This window comes from Lycorma delicatula, chromosome 8, assembly GCF_047948215.1.
Source record: "Lycorma delicatula isolate Av1 chromosome 8, ASM4794821v1, whole genome shotgun sequence".
Taxonomy (NCBI): Eukaryota; Metazoa; Arthropoda; class Insecta; order Hemiptera; family Fulgoridae; genus Lycorma; species Lycorma delicatula.
This window is the reverse complement of record NC_134462.1, coordinates 19,775,667-19,798,590: the sequence shown is the minus strand read 5'-3', so window position 1 is coordinate 19,798,590 and position 22,924 is coordinate 19,775,667. Positions and strand designations below refer to the sequence as shown.

General features: G+C 26.9%; 1 protein-coding gene across 2 annotated transcripts; it reads right to left on the bottom strand.

The window, feature by feature from the left end:
• Window positions 1–362: 362 nt before the first annotated feature.
• On the bottom strand, window positions 363–18,707 carry LOC142329072 (uncharacterized). 2 transcript variants are annotated; one of them, XM_075373370.1, is made up of 3 exons: window positions 18,549–18,671; window positions 3,427–3,507; window positions 363–1,413 (listed from the first exon to the last, which is right to left on the bottom strand). In XM_075373370.1, the coding sequence occupies exons 1-3, from the start codon at window positions 18,585–18,587 to the stop codon at window positions 478–480; spliced, it is 1,056 nt and encodes a 351-aa protein (XP_075229485.1). In that variant the 5' UTR covers window positions 18,588–18,671; the 3' UTR covers window positions 363–477. The 2 variants fall into 2 exon arrangements, with proteins under 2 accessions (XP_075229485.1, XP_075229486.1); XM_075373371.1 differs by lacking the exon at window positions 3,427–3,507 and having other exon boundaries at window positions 18,549–18,707.
• Window positions 18,708–22,924: the final 4,217 nt, after the last annotated feature.

The following is a 22,924-nucleotide window of genomic DNA, read 5'->3' as shown; positions in this document are numbered from 1 at the left end:
TCTCTGAGAAATACATATTTTATTTAGTGATTGTTCAAGATTACCAACCTTGAAACTTGGTATTTTATCAGGTAAAGATAGTCAGTCCCCTTAATTTCTCCTCATGAAATAAGTAAATACTTGACATAGATATATGCTAAGGAGGTTCTCTAATATTAATTTTCATTTTTCTTTGCCTGTTTATATCAGAAATTGGTATACTTCAAGGCATTATATTTACTGGTTTATCTAAATGATTACTGTATGTCATTGCTATGAGTAATGGTCAAATTATGGGAAAACCAGTTCTTCTGCAATTAAGCTTACATACTGTTGTGAGGTAATAGTATCTCAAAATTTAAGATACATATACAAACTAAAAATAATAGATAAAAGATTTGTTTATCTTTTTTCAAAAATTTAATTTTAACACTGAATTAATAAAGTTATTTATTTTGAGTTGAATAAATAGTTATTTCTAGTATTTTTTTTTTTGTTTTAACCAAATAACTCATTCCAAAGTTTAGTAATAGAGAAACCAATATCTTCAAATATACCATCTTCTACTTCATTAATGTGATCTGTTTTTTCATTTGAACTTCTGTTATCATTAATATCCCAAAGATCAGCTTCATTCAATGACTGAGTTTCTCCAATATCATTAGTTGATTGTCTTTCATAACTTGTAGATTTCTCATACAGTGATAACTCTGGATTTATATTAGTGCTTTTAACATCTTCAATTATACTTTCTTCTTTTTGTTCATCTTCCGATTCAGCATGATATTTCATAAATTCATAAAACATTTTTAATGCTTTTTCAAGTGGAGTCTCTTCTTCGTTTGCTTCTCCATTTTCTAGTTGTTTTTCTTCTTTACCATCTTGTTTTGTTTCTTCTTTTTCTTGGTTTGTTTCTTCTTCTTTTTCTTGATTTATTTCTTCTTCTTTTTCTTGTTTAGTTTCTTCTTTATTTTCTTGGTTTGTATCTTCTTTTTTTCCTTGTTCTTCATTTTCATCTAGTATTTTATTTTTATCTGGAATATTTTCATTGTTATTTAAGATTTCCTTCACATCATTACTATCATCATCATCATTATTAATATTTTTCTCAATATCATCACTTAATTTTTCTGGTGATAATAAGAAGTGAACATTAATAATATTACTTTTAATACCATCAACAACTTTATATAATTGTATTTGTAAACCAAGTAAAACTTCATTAAATTTTTTTATTAAATTATCAATTGCAGTACTCATATTATCATTTGTTCCCAAACTATCATCCTCTGTATTAACATTAGCTGGTAAACTGTAATCGGTATCACTGTTAAGAGAAGATTTATAATTTGTCACTCCTTCTGAATCATTATTTTGTTGATAACTGGTTTCATCTGAGAATTGTGGTTTAAAAACTGGTTGTGATAGTCCAACCTGTTAAAACAAAAAATAAATATACATATATCATTCACATTAAAATTTGCAATATTAAATTTTCTTCCTATTTTTAACATTTACATCTTCTGAAATAAAAGTTTTATGAAGAGTTATTAATAATATTGAAGTTCATCAGAACAACTAATTGTTGTTGATATATATCAACTGACTGTTTTATTTTATGAACAAACTTTTGAATTCTTCTGCTTGGTTTGTGTAGTTTTCTGTGATACTTAAATAAATATTAAACAGTATCAGAGAAATTCCTGTATGTTATACAAACCATTGTTTCAAATAAAATATTGCTTGCATCATTTTCTTAAGATAATAAAATATATAGATTCTGAATATCTAAAAGTAGATATGGAATAACATAACAACACCAATTTGTATATGTAAGTTAACCATCATATCCATAACAATTGTAAGCAATTGTTATCCAATCCACCAAAGTGAAGGTGTTATTCTCCCCTACAGGCAGCACCTTCAGTTTTTTCACTTAATAAAACAAAGCTGTATGATAAATGTCATAAGAACTTATATTACATGCCATAAGAACTTAGTGATATAAAACGGCAAATTAATGTACTCCTCTGCCTGGGAAACAATGTATTATATAGATATTCAGTAGAAGAATTAATGACGCACTAAATAGAACCTTTCTATGTTGAACTTAACACTTTTTTCTGTTACATATTTTTAATATATGAAGTGTTTTTTTTTTCTGGAGCATTAATGAGCAATAAAATATGCATACAAAACAGTGATTTATATGATTGATAACTTGAATTTATATGTACATTTTTTAGTTGTTTGTATCTAATCGGTATTTTAATTGAAAATTGTTTTATGAACACTATATGAAATACTAAGAAAGTATAATGATGATGATGATGATAATGACACATAGGTGTGCTAATCAACAGTAACTTTAAATGCCATTCAGAAAAAAAGAAAGATAACTGCATTGAAATCGGTTAAGTACATTCATAATATACTACTTATTAATAGAAAATACTTAATTATGCACAAATATTTTAATACATATTTTTACTCATTTTCCCTATAATCTTAATTTTTTAACTTTGCCCCCCCCCCCAAAAAAAACAAAACAGAAAGGTTCAAAATTCTGTATATATATGTTAGTTTCTATTTGGTTTTGTAACTAAAGAATGGTTTAACCCACAAATTGAAATCTAGTGTGGTAATTTGCTTATAGGAAACTGATTTTATTAATTTTTTATTTTAAATTGGGTTAGAGATCAAAGGAATATAATAACTTTGTTATATTTTAAACAGTGTTGAAGTTAATAATAATTTTTCTTGTTAGTATATGAAAAAACTGAAAATATTGTGTTTGACAACTATCCACCCGATCTGTAAATTCCTATGGTTAACTGACAAATGGCCTGATGAGTGGGCAACCTCGGTGTTGATACCCTTACTTAAAAAAGTTATCCACAGCACTGCAAAAATTATAGAACTATTTCCATGATTTCACATGTGAGTAAAATTTTATTGTATTCAATCTATGTACGGTACTATCTGGACAGAGAAACTCCTGCAGACCAAGCTGGATTCATCAAAGAAAAAAGTACATGTGAGAAAATTCTAAATGTTAGGCAAATGATAGAGAAGGCCAGAAAGTTCAACACTTTTCTTGTACTATACTTCCAAGATTACAGTAAGGCTTTTGACTTGGTCAAGTGGAAAGATCTGTGAAGAGTATCGAAGGATCTGTGAAGAGTATTGAAGGAGATGAGCATTCTTGATCATCTTGTTACCCTCATTCAGAACCTATACATAATGAACAGCACATTGGTTAGACTGGAAAATGACACAATGGAGCTCTTTTACTCAAGGAAAGGAGTATGACAGGAATGTATTCTGACTCCAATCTTATTCCACATTTACAGTGAATATATCATGCAGAAGAGCCAAGAAAACTGGTTTAGGAATATATGAATAGAAGACTAGCTTAACAACTTAAGGTTTGTTGACAATACAAACCTGTTTGCAGGCTTTGTTGAAATGAAAGAGATCTTCAAACAAGTTCAGCAAGAAAGTGAGGTATAGGGCTGAAATTAAACACTGGAAAAACAAAAGTTATGATATAGACAGAACCAGCAATCTTCAAGTCAGTGGTGCGCAATTAATTTTGAAAAGGTGGACTCTTTTGTATATTTAGGATCCACAATAGATGTGATATGAATAAATACTGGCTGCTTCTTTTTTTTAATAATTCCTATTAGATAAACTTGAATTTTTGGGACAGTTGCTTAATATGTACTTAAATACAAAGTCAAATATTTAGTAATAACTATTATCACCATCAAAGTTACTTTAATTTATATTGATTTTATTTTAGTACCTTCACATAGTTCCATTATTTTTATTACATAATGCAATCATCATCATTTTTGTGTTAATATAGACTACTCACTACTTTTTTTATTCATAAAATTTATATTTTGTAAGCTACTTAATCAAAATTTGTTCAACGTTTCTATTGATCCAACTAGGTAAATATTGGAGGAGTTTATGTTTTATTCATCTGCAATGATCTGTCACAATACATTATGTTTGCAAGAATATAATGTTTATTAGAAACAAGAATTACTATTTTCTTTAATGATTTTTTTAAACCATTTATAAAACAGCATGGACTCTATCTTTAGATATCATAAAATGTTAAAAATTAATTTAAATGATAATATTTTACCTCAACTATTATAAAAAATAAGTAAATAAAACAATTTTCAAGTTAACAGATGGAAAAGTAAGAAGCTAAAAAAAATTATAAATCTTCAGGTATGGTAGTTTATCACTCCCAAACCATCTGATGAGGTTTTAAATTATTGTCATTCTCATAACAGCTAATCTAGAAAAAAATAATTTTTAAAAAGAAAGTCAGTAGGTTGGTACAATGAAAAGTAAAAAAAAAAATCTTTATGTTAAAGATAGGATATTACTATATCTTAACCAGAAATGATAAAAACCAGAAACTAGATAAAATTACTGTCTGCATTCTAAATTGGCCCTTATCAAGGTTAAGTGTTGGATAATAATTCATTGATTTTTGTTACTTTTATACTTTTAATAAAAATTTTTATTTAACATTTTATCAGGATTTAATGAAAATCTAAAAATAATATTCTTGATTAAACAATTTTTATTTATAAATAAGTTTGCTATTAAAAATACATTGCAGTGAATCCAAATTAATATCACAGGCGAAACTATGACAGGGGAACGTTAATTCAATATAAAATATAATATATATATATATATATATATATAAATACAATAAAGTACAACGCTGTACGGTTTGGAAATGCAATCCCACATTTCCAATACAATTCAAACGAATCATCTGTCAAATTCTAACTCTTTTTCTTAATAGAATAAAGATTCTCACTGAACACACCTACTCCACTTTCATTAATTAAATTAAGGCTATTTACATCTCTAGTTATTGATGACAATACATTAAGTTAACATATTAAAATAATTAATGCCTTCTATTATTCATGTATGGAATCCTGATATCTATACTAGAAATATCGATATCAACAAGTCCACACGTTGCTTTATAAATGAAAATAACCTTCTGTATATTGCTTCTAGATTCTAATGAAGCAATGACCAAGAGATTACATTCAATTTGTACTCAGCACTCTATGGTGTAACTTTCCAAAGGAATTTTCTCTGCACAATCTTCAAGCTGGTAATCTCTCTGTCATTTAATGCAGCATAGTACAATGGATTTGAAAAGTAACTATACACCTATCACGCACTGGTGCAACAATACATAACATTGACTTACCTTACGTAGTTATTGGAAATGGTCCCCATGAACATTGATACATTTCTTCTTTTTTTTATTCAAGACTCTCTCAAGTTGTTCATGTGGAATGTTCTTGGTTGAAATAATGACTAGCTGTTTGAAGTTCTTTGAGCGGAGTGGTGGGGTGGGGGGTTTCTCAATAAATATTACTTTTTGCATAATCCCAGAAGTAAAAATCTGGTGGACTTAAGTACAAAGAATGAGGTGGCCAGAAACCATTAGAAATAATTTGATGATTCAATATCCAAAAACCTCTTGCAATAACTTCATAGACTTCTGTTTGTATGCCTGATTGCGCATTCCAAGCATTATTAATTTTGTCCTCGGTGAATGATTTTATCATAAATCAGTAAATAATTTCATCAGAACAAGGTGAATTTATTGTTTCTGTGAAGAATTCTGAGCCAAATATTCTTCTCCTAGTATATTGCAAATGGAATAACTTACATGAAAAAATTATTTCTGTAAAACTTCATGTCAAATGAAGTATAGCATATATCCCTTGTTCATATAACAATAACAGTCATCCAGGTAAATGGTAATTAATTTAGCATTTATATAATAAATTTGGCAGTATTTATAGAGATTTGGTTCATTGATTTATGATTTTTTTTCAGTAAAGTGGTCCATATTCAACCAAATGGTGGCAGAGTTAGCATAGTTAGCATGGTGTTTTCTAGTTCAGGTAATGTTTGTTTCAGCTCCCAACAGAGGTCTGGCACCATCTTTTTACATATAATCTCATCCACTTCATCTTCCTTAATAAAAATATGGTTGTGAAATCATAATTAAGATTGAAATACTAAAAAGAAAAACCTTAATCATGGATGGTTCACTCATCATTGTTAACATAAATTGTATCAAAACATTAAAACTTTTTATCTCCCCCATAAAAGTGACACTATTTCAAAAAGCTTGTTTTTTATTGATTTAGAAAGCAAAATTAATCAGGGCACAGTAGTAAGTGCAAAGGAGAATTGTAAATGGTTTAAACCATTTTTATGCAAAATTTCCTCTTCTACTTCAACTGTACAGAACATTATTTAATGGACAGTTTTTTTTATTATTCTGGTTATTTTTATTTCATTTTGTAAATTCTGATAGAAATACCATTTTTGTAAATTTTTAACTTTTGATTTATTAATGCCATGCCAGTCAAGCATGGCATTTTTTAGATGCTACAAAATTCCATCTCCATATCCGATACACAAGCTTCAAGCTTAGGTGGTATCACCAAGCCAAAAAAAAAAATTGTTTACCGTTTTATTTTATTAAGATCACTCTTTAATTTTGTTTATTTATTTATTTACCTCTATTGATTCTTTGTTATCACCTGATGATAGTAGTTTAATAATCTAAATGTACATCTAATCTTATTTATTTTTTGTTAACTGTTCTTTAGTAACTTCTATTTAAGATTTTATTTCAACAACTCTTTCTTTGTATTTAAATACTTAAGGTTATACATAAAGTCTTCAGTTAATTTATTCAGATTAAAAGTGTTCTTTAAAACTGGCTCAAAATCTATGCTAATAGGTGACCCAGAAAGAGTTGTAATTGGAGAAATGCCAGGAAACTAATTACCACTTACTTCACTTCTTAAAGATTCAGTGGTACAATATAAAAAAAAAAACTTGTAAAAAAGGAATCCCTTTGTGAAATTAAATGAATTTATTTGTTTGTGACCACAATTTATGAATATGGAGAACAGTATTCATGAAACCACCTTATTTGACACATTTACATATTTCATTGAAATAATTCTCATTTAATAAAATTTATTTCATCTCTTTTAAATGGAGTGAATAATTAGTGCTATAAATACAGTAACATACATAAAAGTAAAAAATTTATTAGTCACAATGTATTTAAACTGAAATTCATTCAAGTGTAACACATTGCAGAGTTGGCTCACCATTTAATTTTGTTACAATAGCATTCATAGAGCGTATAGGAAGTGCATTGTTCAACATTATAAACCATCACATGCCGACAATATTATCATTGTATAATGTACAATTAATATAGTTATTGTTTGAAGTTAATTGAAATGAAACATTATTCCAAAGTTTTTTTGATGAATTTTCAAAACGATAATTTAAATATTCAGTTTTGTATTCATTTTATAACATCTATTTTAGTTTCTGTAGTATGCACTGTAAATTAAATTTATTTCATAAACTACTAACATAGTTACAATATTTGAACAATTAATCATCATTCATATCTTCAAATTAAAAAAGTCTATTTATCTATTTGTTAAATAATGTTTAAAAATTAATTTAAAAAAATGATTGATTACAAATAAATTATTTGTAATGAAATAGATTAAAATGAGACATAAGAAATAAAAATCAGTTATCGTTATTTCTAATATTATATACAGTATTTATCTTTTTTCAAACATTTCATACTACTGTATCAAATAAACTATTAATTTATAGATAGGTGAGTGTTCTTACCTTTTATTGAACTGTATCTGGTGGGTTCATAATATTACATTTTATAGATCATGTCTGAAATGGATAAATATGCTACTCCATGAATAAAAAAAAAGGATCTTTCCCAGCATTTGCCAAGATTGATCAAGGGAAACTATGGTAAAAATCTTGATCAGAGCAGCATTAAATTACAGAAATAATTACAAAATAGTAAACATGATTAAAAGACACATTAATTATTAAAAATGTCATCATCATCATCATCTGATGTTCGACCTGCCAACAGGTCCCTTACAACACCACTAGCTCCATCCGTTTTTGTCCCAAGTCTTCTCCTTCAGCTTCTTTTAGTTTCCAGCCTTCTCCTTATCTATTACATTTATCCTTCTTTCTCCTTGTTTCCTTTCTCCTTATACTGATCCTTCCAATGCTATTGTCAAGATTCCATTGCCTTTAACCACATGGCTTAATCAGTTTCCTTTTCTTTTGTGATGAACAGAAGTGCCCACATAAGTGCTTAAGTGCTCTTTTTTCTTTAATTCTGTTATTTCCTCATTACTTACTTTATCCATTGATCACACTTTCTTCAACCTTCTCCATATCCATCTCAAAAGCTTCAATCCAGCCCCTCTCCTTCTTTCTCATCGTCCATGCTTCACTTTCATACAAGGCACTCCATACATAGCATTTGGCTAGTATTTAAAACATAAGCACATTAAATATTATTAAAGTAATAATGAAAATATTAAATATAAAAAATAATTTAAAATTAATGAAAATTACTTGATCATGTATTTTACACACATGAAGTTGTTGTTGAATGAAATTCAAATAATTCAGGGTGTTTTTTTATTAGTATTATTTAAAAACTCATTGATTCATTTATATAGAAATAATATTTCTGTAAAGAAAATTTTTTAATTATATTTAAAATAATTGATTTTAAAATTTGATTGATTCGATTTTTTAAAATGATTGGGTAATTTAATTATAAATGGCAAAGGAAGCATAATAAGGGTGTTTTTTGTTAATCAAATTGTTATGTTGACTTATATGAACACATAAATTATTTGGTTTGATAAGTATATATTGTCATTTTTTAAGGATAAGTAAGATAATTAAGGATAAGGATAAGATAATTCTTTTTATCAAATATTGCTGCATATTCATAATTATATACATAAGGTAAGTTAACATTTTTAATATTTTAAATTTCAAGCTGTATGATTCAAACTTATGGGCATCATCAAACAATGATTTGACAAACCACTTTTTATCAAGAAAACTCATTCTTACTTTTTGAGGGAGAAATTCTCAATGAAAGAAAAATATCTCCCTACATTCTTTATAAATATATAAAATCATTGTCACAGTAGTGTTAAATATTTAATTTTATTTTTAAATTAGTTTTCAAAATTACAAACGTCTCACTTTCAAATTACATGATAACTGTTTTTTTCTGAAGGACCTTCAAAGCTAATCATCTAGATCTTTCTTCCATGAGTTACCAATGGCACTCTTGTTAATAGCACCTATTTTTTAAAAAATTAGGACACCCCTTTTAGAGTGTAGTTTAACTTACTACGTAGTTAAATAATATACACATCTCATGTTTGTTCATTATTTAACAAGGAGCACATTAAGTTAATTCATGGATATCTTGTGGACTATGATGATTCTGCAGTACTGCTCTAAGGATAACTATTATATGAATTAAATTAATGAAATGGAGAATTTGTTTTCTTAAATTCCTTTAAATCTATGAGACTTTTCTATGAATTTAATCTATTTTACAGTTGCCCTTTGTTTTTTGTGGAATGAGTCCTTTATTCTAGTATTTCAATAGATTAAAGCTTACTCTAATATCTTCTAGTTTAATTTTATCTCCCACTTGTGGAGGCTTTATCCAACTTCTTAGCATTGTTTGTTTCTCTGTTTGCCATACATGCAAAATCTGTATTTTTTAAAAAATTAGGACACCCCTTTTAGAGTGTAGTTTGTTAACTTACTACGTAGTTAAATAATATACACATCTCATGTTTGTTCATTATTTAACAAGGAGCACATTAAGTTAATTCATGGATATCTTGTGGACTATGATGATTCTGCAGTACTGCTCTAAGGATAACTATTATATGAATTAAATTAATGAAATGGAGAATTTGTTTTCTTAAATTCCTTTAAATCTATGAGACTTTTCTATGAATTTAATCTATTTTACAGTTGCCCTTTGTTTTTTGTGGAATGAGTCCTTTATTCTAGTATTTCAATAGATTAAAGCTTACTCTAATATCTTCTAGTTTAATTTTATCTCCCACTTGTGGAGGCTTTATCCAACTTCTTAGCATTGTTTGTTTCTCTGTTTGCCATACATGCAAAATCTGTATTTTTTAAAAAATTAGGACACCCCTTTTAGAGTGTACTTTGTTAACTTACTACGTAGTTAAATAATATACACATCTCATGTTTGTTCATTATTTAACAAGGAGCACATTAAGTTAATTCATGGATATCTTGTGGACTATGATGATTCTGCAGTACTGCTCTAAGGATAACTATTATATGAATTAAATTAATGAAATGGAGAATTTGTTTTCTTAAATTCTTTTAAATCTATGAGACTTTTCTATAAATTTAATCTATTTTACAGTTGCCCTTTGTTTTTTTGTGGAATGAGTCCTTTATACTAGTATTTCAATAGAATAAAGCTTACTCTAATATCTTCTAGTTTAATTTTATCTCCCACTTGTGGAGGCTTTATCCAACTTCTTAGCATTGTTTGTTTCTCTGTTTGCCATACATGCAAAATCTGTATTTTTTAAAAAAATTAGGACACCCCTTTTAGAGTGTACTTTGTTAACTTACTACGTAGTTAAATAATATACACATCTCATGTTTGTTCATTATTTAAAAAGGAGCACATTAAGTTAATTCATGGATATCTTGTGGACTATGATGATTCTGCAGTACTGCTCTAAGGATAACTATTATATGAATTAAATTAATGAAATGGAGAATTTGTTTTCTTAAATTCCTTTAAATCTATGAGACTTTTCTATGAATTTAATCTATTTTACAGTTGCCCTTTGTTTTTTGTGGAATGAGTCCTTTATACTAGTATTTCAATAGATTAAAGCTTACTAATATCTTCTAGTTTAATTTTATCTCCCACTTGTGGAGGCTTTATCCAACTTCTTAGCATTGTTTGTTTCTCTGTTTGCCATACATGCAAAATCTGTTTTCTTGTATATCAATTTGTACTTTTTTTTAAATTTAGTAAATCTGTTGTATTTCACTTTTAATAGGAGATTTTTTGCATTTTTGAGATCTTTGTTTTCATATATTATTTGTAAAATATGCATATTCTATTAATTTGTTATTCTATTGATTTTTCTCAATGAAGTATACAACAGGTTATACTATTATATTTAATGTATGTATATTGTACTTGTATATGTGAGTGAATGGTCATCCAGTTTGGCCTGTGTACTTTTGAGAAAAGTATAAAAATTTAATTTATATACTCTTGGGTAGCTATTTTTTTCAGAGTATATATATGTTTTGTATTTTTCTGTTTAATCATAATATATTTTGTTTTTAGCTTTGAAAAGAACACAGTAACTTTCTTTCATGAAAATGTCAATTTTGTATTATTGCTTCTCAATATATTTTAGTATGTTATTTTAAATGTTTTTTTTCATACATTTTATGTAGCATTTTGTCTATGTGTGAATGATTGGCCACTAACCTATGAAGATATTCTACTTAATTGACTTCTTGATCCCCATTAATTTATTTAAAACACAATTTAAACATTTTATTTTAAACAGAAACAATATTACTTTGTGGAAGAATTTTTAAATAATATTAATTAAAAAATGTAATATTAAATTTTCCATTAAAAAATGGAAATGTAATATCAAATAATTTCCATTAATACCTGCTGAATTGTATTTTTTAATATCATTTGTAAGTATTTATACTTTAAATTATAAACCAGTTTCATTTTATAATTAATTTTGTATTTTATGATGCTACTCTAATAAAGGCTTTATTATGTTTCTCTGAATTCATCCAAATAAATGCTGGCAGTTCCTTTCTTTTATTTTTGAAGGACCATATCTCAACCAATCCTGATGAGTTCTAAATAATTGTATTATTAAAAACTGATCACAATAAAATATTTATTTATTTTATTTTACATTATTTATATTGGGTTTTCCATCAATTTTAAAACTGTTATCTATTTTTGATATGATAATATATATACAAAAGAAATGTGTCTTTGTCTTATTTCTTAGACTATTTTTGAAAACTTAAAAAAAAATTACATCTGAACCTATAAAACAACTTGTTCTGACTGACTCATAATCAACAGTCAACAAAATCTACTGAAGATATTGACAAAAATTTGTATACATATTCTTACAGAATAATTGCACACTAATAAAGGATTTTTTGAGATTCCGAGTTTAAAGGGTTAAAATAAAGTAACATTGAATTGTACTATTTTTTGGTTAATTTTTCAGTAAAAACTGAAATATCAACTTGATTTTTGGTATATAATCTTTATGTTAATATTTAAAATCCAGTTTCTAGTTTTTTCAATACTCGACCTTGCAAAGGGAAAGGTAAAAAATTTTTAACAATGATTTCAAATTTTCCTCATTTTCGACTGTACTAAACAAGATATTCACTAGATTTGGCTTGCAAACACTCTTTAGATAAATATCTAAAGAAAATATCTAAATAATATTTTATTGAATTCCTATCTTTTAAGAGGTACGGCACATAGCCACTGTCACTGTTTCTTATGTGCAATGCAACTGGCTGCATCTGCGTCCAGTTACTTGAATAAAAAACATAAAATAAAAATAATTAAAAAAGAAATGAGAAACAAAGTACAGTCATCTCCAAGTGTTCTTTGTCAGGAAAAGCTAAGAACTAGCAAAATGCATTTTGCCAGTTACGAAGGACACGAACCAACTGAAGGCCAGGTACAAAGTATGTGGCCTTCAACTGGTTTTATGAAGGATAGGTAACCAGCTGTAACTACTATTTTTAAGATGAAGACTGATTTTTTCAAACCTGTATTCTTCAGATCACTCAAAGTTTTGGATCTTATATTAAAAAGATACACTGATAGCTTTTATAAATTGAATAGCTTTAATTTTTATTTATCGTTATTATTGTTACAAGCATGAGTTTAACATAGGGGATTTCAGGGGACAGAGCCCTAGGCTAGACAGAAAGGGCGAGCAAGTTTAGTCCTGACTGGGTAGATGTATTGCAGTATATAGTTCATAAATAAAATTTTTTGTCTTTTTTGTCATTTTTTTTCAAGTTGATTGGGCAAACAATTACAAAACGCATGTTTTGAAAAAGGTAGACATGTTACACAGCCAAAATAATTGTATTTAATCACAGTCATTCAATTGACAGCAATGTTATACATGTTATCATTATCATTTTGATGTTAGATAAAGGTATCTGATGAAGGGATTGTGGGAGAACACACTGCAATGAAACTTTTTACTTGTAATCTTTTGAAAAATAAAGTCAAGAATCCCTAAAAAAATCAAATGAATTCCAATCTAAATGAAATTCTTTTAAAAATGTATTTTATTGAAATTTCAAGATAGTTTTTGATGTAAATCATTACTCTAATAGGATGAGTAGTAATGATTAGAAAATGGGATACTTTTCATCATTTTTAATGTAATAATATTTTTATTTACTAACTAAATCACATTTTATAAGAAAAAACTACATGATTTGTGAAGGGAAATTTAGAAATTAGACAGAATTTTATTATACTTCATTTATAAAAATCGAGTAAAATATTTTCAAGATATAACCTGATAATAGAAAATTATTATCTAAGGTAGGCAAGTAATGTAAATTTTTATAGCTGTTATTGTCTATGTACTATTATTATACACAAACCTAATTACCTGCTGCTACTTCAGATACCAGATCTTATTTATAACCTCAAAACCCTCAGTATTAAAATTTATTTCAAAAAATTGTTTCAAATTTTATTTGAAATTAAATTCTTTCTCTTCAAGGGTAAAATATGGAATATGGTCATAAAAGTGGCAGTTCAGGTAGAACCAGAGATCTTTCTTGATATCTGCAATACCTGTCTTACAGAGGGGGTCTTTTCTGAGAGTTGGAGATGCCAATGGCTGGTACTTGGACTTAAACTGAGGAGGGATCTGGCGCTTCCCTCCTCATACCAGCCACTATCTATCATAGCCAGCCACTGGCTATGACACAGTCACAGTATCAAGGGTAAAATACAGTCATAAAAAGTCCTCATAAGATAAACAAAGTAAACACCACTGGATATTTTTGAAAAAATATATCCTTAGTGTATAAACTATAAAGAAAAAAAGGATTTTATGAAAAGAAGAACAGGTTTAATTTTTTGTTGTATTATTTTTTTTATAAACTATATCCTGAATGAAGAATAAATGTCAAAAAATTAATTTTTTTATTTATTTTTTTTTTTTTTTAAAAAAGGGTGACAGTCAAATGATAAATATTTCAAGTGACTGAAGAAAGAAAAATTGCTTATATTTCAATTTTTGCAATTTTTATATATTATATTACTATGATCAAAATAATTTTTTTTCGGTGTGAAAAACACCAAATATTACTTCATTTAAACCTAGATCCTGCTGGATAAAAACATACATTTAATGCATATCAGCCATTTTTAAGTTAGTAAATTTGATTCGCATTACCTCCATGGTGAATAAGATAATGGTAAAAAAAATTATTAATTCAAACAGCACATATCAATGTTTTCACTTGGTCAATAGCAAAAGACAAACTAGGTATTAGTTTTTATTTACATTTACAACAATTACTTGTTAATTACATTTGTTTTAATGCAAATTATTTTTCAATATTAATATTATTTATTATAATATTTTCATGACTTCAATAATATTTTATTTTATTGTAATATTTTCAATATTATTAAATTATTATAATTTATTACTTGATGATATAATTAATAAAATTATTCCAGTTGAGGTTGCATCGAGTTATTTAATTTTATGTGGGGAGGAAAAGGAAACTGGTTTTTTAATCTAGAGTAACTTACTACAAGAAGTTTTGCCATAACTTTGTTATTTATGAACAGATTTGAATAAATAAGGTGTCATTTTAAATAACATTTAAATAAACCAGCAGTTGCGAAGATAATAACACTTAAAAGTTTACAGGGCTAGTGATAAGGTTCATTATTTTTATATAAATACCCTAGCAGTATACAAAATTTCAATTCGATACGAATTAACCATTCTTGAGAATTAAAACTTTCCTCAGAAACATTTTAGAGAAAACTTTATTAAAGCCAATTTTTTACCTACAATGCAAATATAAATAATTCAAAGAATTTTCTTCAAAACATCAACTTCCACCTTTAAAAATTGAAATAATTTTTTTTTGTTTTTTTGTTCTATCTTCCTTAGGTTTAATTTTTTTTTATCTTGAAAGTTTATACTTCATATATAGAGCTACCATAATTAATATATAGGCTACCAAGAATTTTCAATATTTTTTTTTTTAATTATAGACTTCAAACCTAAAATGTAGAAAAGCTTTTTGAAAATTTTCATTTCTTATTTTAGGCTCTATTGATGGGATTAAGAGAAAACTTTACTTTTGTTAAGCTTAACCTATATATGAATATTTCTAGAAAATTGTTACTTAAAATTTATTCCCCACCTGCGTGTAATACTTTGCCAGCTTTTTTTTTCATTTACGGTTATTATCATATAACTGTTCTAGTTCTATTACAAGCATACCATTATGAATGCATACTATGTAATAGATTACAAGAGAAAACAATAACTGACACAGTAAGCTAGGAGGGATGAGCATTGTTTAGTTACTACTTTGTATATGTGTGCATCTATACAAACAAATGCCTGAGTGAAATATATGTGTATGTATGTATGTGTGTGTGTTCATGTATGTGGTTTAATGTTGCCCTGAATGGTCACCCCGTGTTATACCATTTGCAAGTCTGTACTGTAACTCATCACTTAGTTAACATAATGCTCTGAAATGCATATGGTAATACAGTATTACACAATGTAATGTAAAAACATAGTATTATAATAGTTTATTAACGTGATATATATATATATATATATATATATGAAAAAATTTAACAAAATTTTTTTTTTCCTTTCTTCTACTTTGTCCATATTAACGATGTTATTAAAACATGTCTGCATGTATTTTTTAATGATTTTATACTTTTAAAAATGTCTAAAAGTATATCATAATTGCAATGAAATGTCATTGCAATTCTTTTGATGTGGATAAATATTTTATATCTATACTTCCCTTCTTTTATTTGTTTGTTCTTACTCGCCTCAAAATCAGTATATCTTTTTAATTATTAATTTAGAGGATAAACGATAAAGTACAAATTTTTTTTAAGAAATAGAGATATAGAAAATTATAATCCCAAACAGTACAATTGGTACTTGACTGAAAAAAATTAATATAAATCTTATTTGTATCTCACCAAATCTAAAAAAAGAGAAAAATGACAGGGGATTTAGGTTTCAATTAATTTAGTAATCATAAGTAATCATAAAAACCAAAGAATTTATATTTATCATGAGTCTTTTGACTTAAATTAATTTAAAAAAAAGTACAGAGTGTCCATGAGAGAATTAAATATTTTGTTAAAATCTCTGCTTTTTAGCTTGATATAATAATAACCAAATTAATAGATTGTCTTAAAAAGTTTAAGGAACATATTAAACACAATTTCATTGTTATCACCATCATTACTATTCCCTTCAGTTTTTTATTTATGTATTTTTGTATAGAGTGTTTCATTTTAATAGCCCCTGGTGATTTTCTTGTAAACTACACATAATACAAAAATATTAGCAAAACAAAAGTTACTCATGTTGAAGAGGACAACTCATGATGACCTTGGACTTGATCTTATTCAAAGTTAACATGATTTTTCAAATGGGATGACCTACTTTTGATCCCACCAATGAAAAAGCAGAAAATTTTACATTGGAATTTGTAGTTTGCACATATAATCTTGGAACTTTTTGAAATGTCATATGGCTAACCTTCAGAGATAGTATTATACAATGGTGTAGTCATTTTTATGCTCTTTCCCATAATTTGCAAGATAAATGACCTGGAATATAAATATTCCAGGAATATTGATTGACCTTCAAAAACATGCAACTAAAAAACATGCAAACATGCAACTATCTCCATACAGCACTATCACCCATATAACATATATGATATTCAAGAAAGGTCCAAGGTCATATGTGTGACCACATATTTCAATATAACATTTTCTGCTCGTTTCATTGCTTGGTTCAAAAATAGATCGTTCCATTTGAAAAAATCATGTTAACCTTAAAATAATAGACAAAATCAAATTAAAGGTCACAATGAGGTATCTCCCTGCAATCTGAGTACCTTTGTTTAAGTACCTTTTCCATTTGTTTAGGTACCTTTGTCTTACATTTCCATTTTCCATATCAGACTCCATGAGTCCTCATCTTTCACTACTGCATCATAAACTCCACTTTGCCATGATTTTGATGGTCTTTCCTGTCACCATTTTGCACAAGGTATTCAATTTATTATATCAGCATTTCAAAATTTTAGGCATTGTCTGTTTTATTATTAAAAATTAAAATTTTTCAAAATAATAATAATAATTTGTTTATTTACATAGTAACAACAGGCTTACACCCTGTACCAACTAGATGAATGATAAATGAATTTTTCAGCATGTAAAAAATATCATGCCTAATAGGATTCGAACCCAGGACCTCCAGATGAAATGTCAAGATACTACCCTCCACCATGGAGATCGATGATAATAATCATATCAAATACTATTCCTGAATGTATTTTTGAAAATTCATTCTTAGGTTTTTATTTACTTTTGAAAAGAGATAAATTAATTTATTCCTGTATTTCAGTTTCTTCTTGATGTGGCATATAAAACACCTGATTTATAAGTAGTACTAATCAAATTTGCTTTCTTTAGTAATGATTTTCCTTATACCAGTTCCTATGATGAGCAGTGAATAGCTGTCACTTATAGAGTTGAATGTTACCTGAATTTTGGATCACAGTGATATATAAACATATATTCTGCTCTATGAAAACTTAACAAGAAGTTGTTTTGCTCCTTATTGTCCATAGTTGGTACTCTTAAGAAAAACTTGCCGTTTTCATAAACAACTTGTGGAAGTATAAAAACTTTTGTTTTTTTATTAACGTGGATATTATGGACACTAAAATTTAAAGGTAATTTTTCACTGAAGTAATCTAAGTGTACAAAAAATGATTTCTAAAATATTCTGAATCTGGTAGAAATCAATAGTAATTTACAAAACAATACTATTTTTTAAATTTAAAATGATGGTAAATATTAACCAACAATTAAAACATTTAAATATTCACAATTTCTTTTTTAATTTAAAAATAACAGGTGGTTAAAATATTAAGATAAAAGTTATCTTTTAATAATGTTCTGCATTAAGTTGCCTACAAACATTAGGTTAACCTACCAACATAAGGTTGCAGCAACATAACATAATGTTGGTAGGCAACATGTTGCCTACCAACATAAAAATTTACAATTTAAAATTAAATTAGTTCTTAAATTTTCCCGTAACATTAAATTGATTTCTGTAACCACAGAAATATTACAGCCTTTTCATAACAATTAATAAAATTATTTATTTATTTTTTTAAATTATTATTATTTTAAATAAAAAATAGAATAAATATATATTTTTATAAAAGAGAAGTATATAACTTACTGATATAATTGGAGATAAAAACAGTAATATTTTGAACATACTGTTAAGTTTAATTGATATATGTTGTGCTTCACTACTCGCCACTCATTTACAATTAAATAATCTGACATGAAATAATTTTTAAAAGTATTACACCTGTGTTGACACTACTTTTTTAATATCATATGTATTAAACAATGATTCTTCACATATATTTTTATATATAGTATGTCAGTGTGTGTTTTTAATCAATCTTGGTTATTGTTTTATATATATATATATATATTTCAATACATTTTTTATGATACGGATAACACAATAATATCACTCTTTACATGAAATCAAATCAATAATTATTTATATTTTAAATCAAATTGATGCAAAGAATTTCTGTTTTAATATTGAATAATATATTACCTTGAAAACTTTACATAAAATTATCTTGCTTAAATAGATCATCAACTGACACTTCATTTATCAAATATTAAAGTTTCTGTTTAGTATTATTGTTTATGTAGTAATATGAATAGTCTGATTACATTTATTGCTCACTTCATCTATATGAGATTTCAATATATATTTCAGAGAAATTCATTTGAGATTTTATGAGCTTTGATCATGCTAATTGTTAACGTTCAAGTGAATAAATAAATAAATGCAATAAAATTTAATAAAATAAGATTAAGATTTTAATAATTTAAATAATACATTTTTAATAAAATAAGATTAGTTTAAAAAATATTTATTCCAAAAACTAAATTAAATTAAAATATAGTATTTTTCATAATTCTTTAAATTATAGATTTTGAAATCAGTCCCAAATTTGAAATAAAAGAATAATAATTTATTTATTAATCATTAATTTGGTGCAAACTTTATAGAGCAGATTTTTCATAAGTTAGTTTTTAGTATTTATATAAATTTGGGAAGGTCCACAAAAATGCTTTCCATATAGAAAAAAACCCATTTTCATCTATGCAATGATGAAAAACCCATATTTTGACAAAAATTCAAAAATAAGTACAGAAAAACTGTGTGAAGAGAATGTTAATGAGCAGAATAGAATATATATTTTTTTTAACTTTTTCCTCATTAATTACTGTGAATTTTCAAGTGATAGCATTTTGAACTTAGAATAACATTAAGCTTTGTATCATTATGCTGTCATTTGATATTATGTACTGGGAAAAAATTTGTAATAATGATTTTAATAAAATCATTATGCAATATAATCATTGTTAAATGTGCTTAAAAACTTTTTACACATAGTATTTAGGAAAACTTACAATGGAATCAACAGAGGAATTCCATTGTAAAATAAAACAAATCCCTTTTGGCATGCCAGAAGGCTGAGGTAGATTTCCCCAGTGCTAAGTAGGGGATAAAAAAGATTTCACCTTAGGAAAAACTTCAAATTTACTCAATATGACAATGGTTGCATGTGAAAAAAAGTTTCAAATGTTTTGCATACAAGCCCCTTTTTTTACAATTCTAGCAACACTTTGGTAATCTCTTGCTGTAAGGGTTGATATCAAAAGTTGTTTCAGATAAAAGTTTAAGGTAATGTTTAGAGGGTTAAAGACTACTTACCCCTCTTTTACCCCTCCTTTACTTTGCTTACTAAGGAAAATAAGGAGCAAAACAATTTCTTGTTAAGTTTTCATAGCGCAAAATATATGTTTATGTATCACCGTGATCCAAAATTCAGGTAACATTCAACCCTATAAGTGACAGCTTTTCACTGCTCATCGTAGGAACTGGTATAAGAAAAATCATTACTAAAGAAAGCAAATTTGATTAGTACTACTTATAAATCAGGTGTTTTATATGTCACATCAGCAAGAAGAAACTGAAATATAGGAATAAATTAATTTATCTCTTTTCAAAAATAAATAAAAACTGATTCGATACTGTGCCTATTAAGAGAGGTATGATATTTTAGTCTTTGAAACCTCATTTTATCCATCCCCTGGACCAATGATTGATGATATCAAAAAACGTTACTTAGATAATATTTAGGCCCTTATCCAAAGAATAGTAGGAACTTTAAACAAATTTGATATTTTACTTAATAAGGAAGTTATAGTGATATTTTATTTCTGCCGATTTTTCCCATTAACAAACTCGACTGAGATTTTGGGTCATAATATTTTATGTATTAATTTGAAAGTGATTGGCGCAAAATTACAGCAGTTATCATGTCTACAGCAAAGTTAAATATATATATAAATGTATATATAAACTTTTGAACTGACAGTGGTTTTGGGGTCTGAGAGATGTGAAACACGAAGATATATTAAAATTTTCCAGAAGTCAAATCATGGTACCCATTTTCATAGGAAAGCTACCTATTGTAATAGGTAGCTTTCCTACCAATAGGTAGCTTTCCTATGAAATCTACCTAAAATAAAATAAAATAAAAGTACATAATAGTTGAATTAGAACCTTCTCTTTTTATAGAAATTATTTAAAATGCAACTCAATTTTTCATCAAAAGAAGTCAGCATTTATTTTAATAAGTTAAAATCACAAAATAAATCTCTACCAAAATTAAAATAAATTTATTGAATAAATATTATCCAAAAGTGATTAAAAATATTACTGATTCTTTCCAGTTTGTTTATGAAATATGAAAGTTATTGTTTAAACAAGGTATTATAAGAAATGTAAAAGCAAAATTTAAATTTACCATAAAATAGATTTTAAAAGGTATGCTACAGTACTCTTTGATTTAAGTTGTAAACTTTGCCTGAGTTTGCTTTAAATCAATCTTCTTTGAAGTCTGCTGTTGAAAATATTATGTTTTATTGTACTATTGAATGTGCTGCTAGGTTCAAGTTGGAAGGATTTCGTTGGAATGTGATGTGTTCAAAAATTGTCTGTGATTTTAATTTGTGTTTGCTCATCTTAGTTCAAGTAACTAAATGTATTTTAGATTTCAACTTTTAAACACACACAGAAATGATGAGCCATTTTTTCAAGAGGAGGAATGAAATGAGATAAAAAATTATTTTTTGTTACAAATGATGAAAAAAGGAACTTAATCAGATTTTTTGTGTTATTTCATTGTCAAAGTTAACGTTTGGGTTCTTTTAAAGCTCCTGGTAATACAATAAATCATGATTATTTTAAAATTTAAAATTATATGGTAAATATTAACCAACAATTAAAACTCAAAATAGTCAATGTTTTTTAAAAGATTAAGAATAACAGGCTTTGAGGTTCTAAACCACACCAACTGATAAAAAATGTTAGACTTGACTGTGTAATATATATATAAATTGCAGGAAAGATCTTTTTAAAAAGGAATTAAAAGTAAGGAAAGGTCCATCTTCAACATCTAACAATTGAGCTAATTTACAAAAAAACTGGCAAAATATTACTTTCATGACTTTCCAGATATTAATAATAACAATTAAAAGACTTAAGGCCAAAAAAAATAAACAAAAAACAGAATATATATTTTGGTGGGGTGGGGATCCTCTTCAATAAAGGTTAAAATAAAGAGAAAACTTTCAAAAGTCTTTTTTGCATTTTAAGTCCAGGATCAATAATTTAAAAAAAAGTTAGACATTACTTGTAAGTTCCTTTTATGTAGTATAAAAAAAAATGTTGAAAACTATTTAAACTGAAGGGAAATATACTGTAGAAGAAAAAAATATATATTTCAATTTTTTGAAATGAGGCATAATTTTTTTTTTAATATCTTTTTTTTATTTGTATAAGCATCATAGGTAACAAATTTTCACAGTTTTTTCAGAAATTAATATTATCAGTGTCCTATACATAGAAATATTTGAGCCAAATTTGGAAAAAATCGGTTCAGTCAATCCTGAGATATAAGGCCAAAATTTTTACACATACACACAGTGTGTGTGTGTGTGTGTGGTGAGGGGGTCTTGTTTATAGCTGCAGGTTGAATCGGTCCACTTCAGTAGTGCATCACGATTTTTACAATGAAGAAAATTATTGAACAAAGAGTTTGCTTTAAATTTTATGTTGAGAATGCAATTTTGTGTACCGACTCCCAAAAATTTTGTTTGAAAAGAACAACATGAATTAGTTTTATCAAAAACACGTGCTTACAAGTGGTACAAAGAATTCAAGGAGGGCCAAGAGATAGTCGAAGATATGCCTCGTTCTGGACAACCTTCGACCTCTTCAACTGAAAACATCAAAAAAGAGAAGGAAATTGTGCTCGATAATCACCATTCCAGCTTAAGAAAGATAGCTCGTGACCTTAACATCTCTCACGTTCTTTCGATTTTGGTGGATATTTTGTGCATGAGATGCGTATCTACACAGCTTGTTCCAAGAGCTCAATTTTCTTCAAAAACAGTACCATAAGCAGGTCTTTTAAACACACTGGATCGCACCAATTCCGATCCCACATTCAT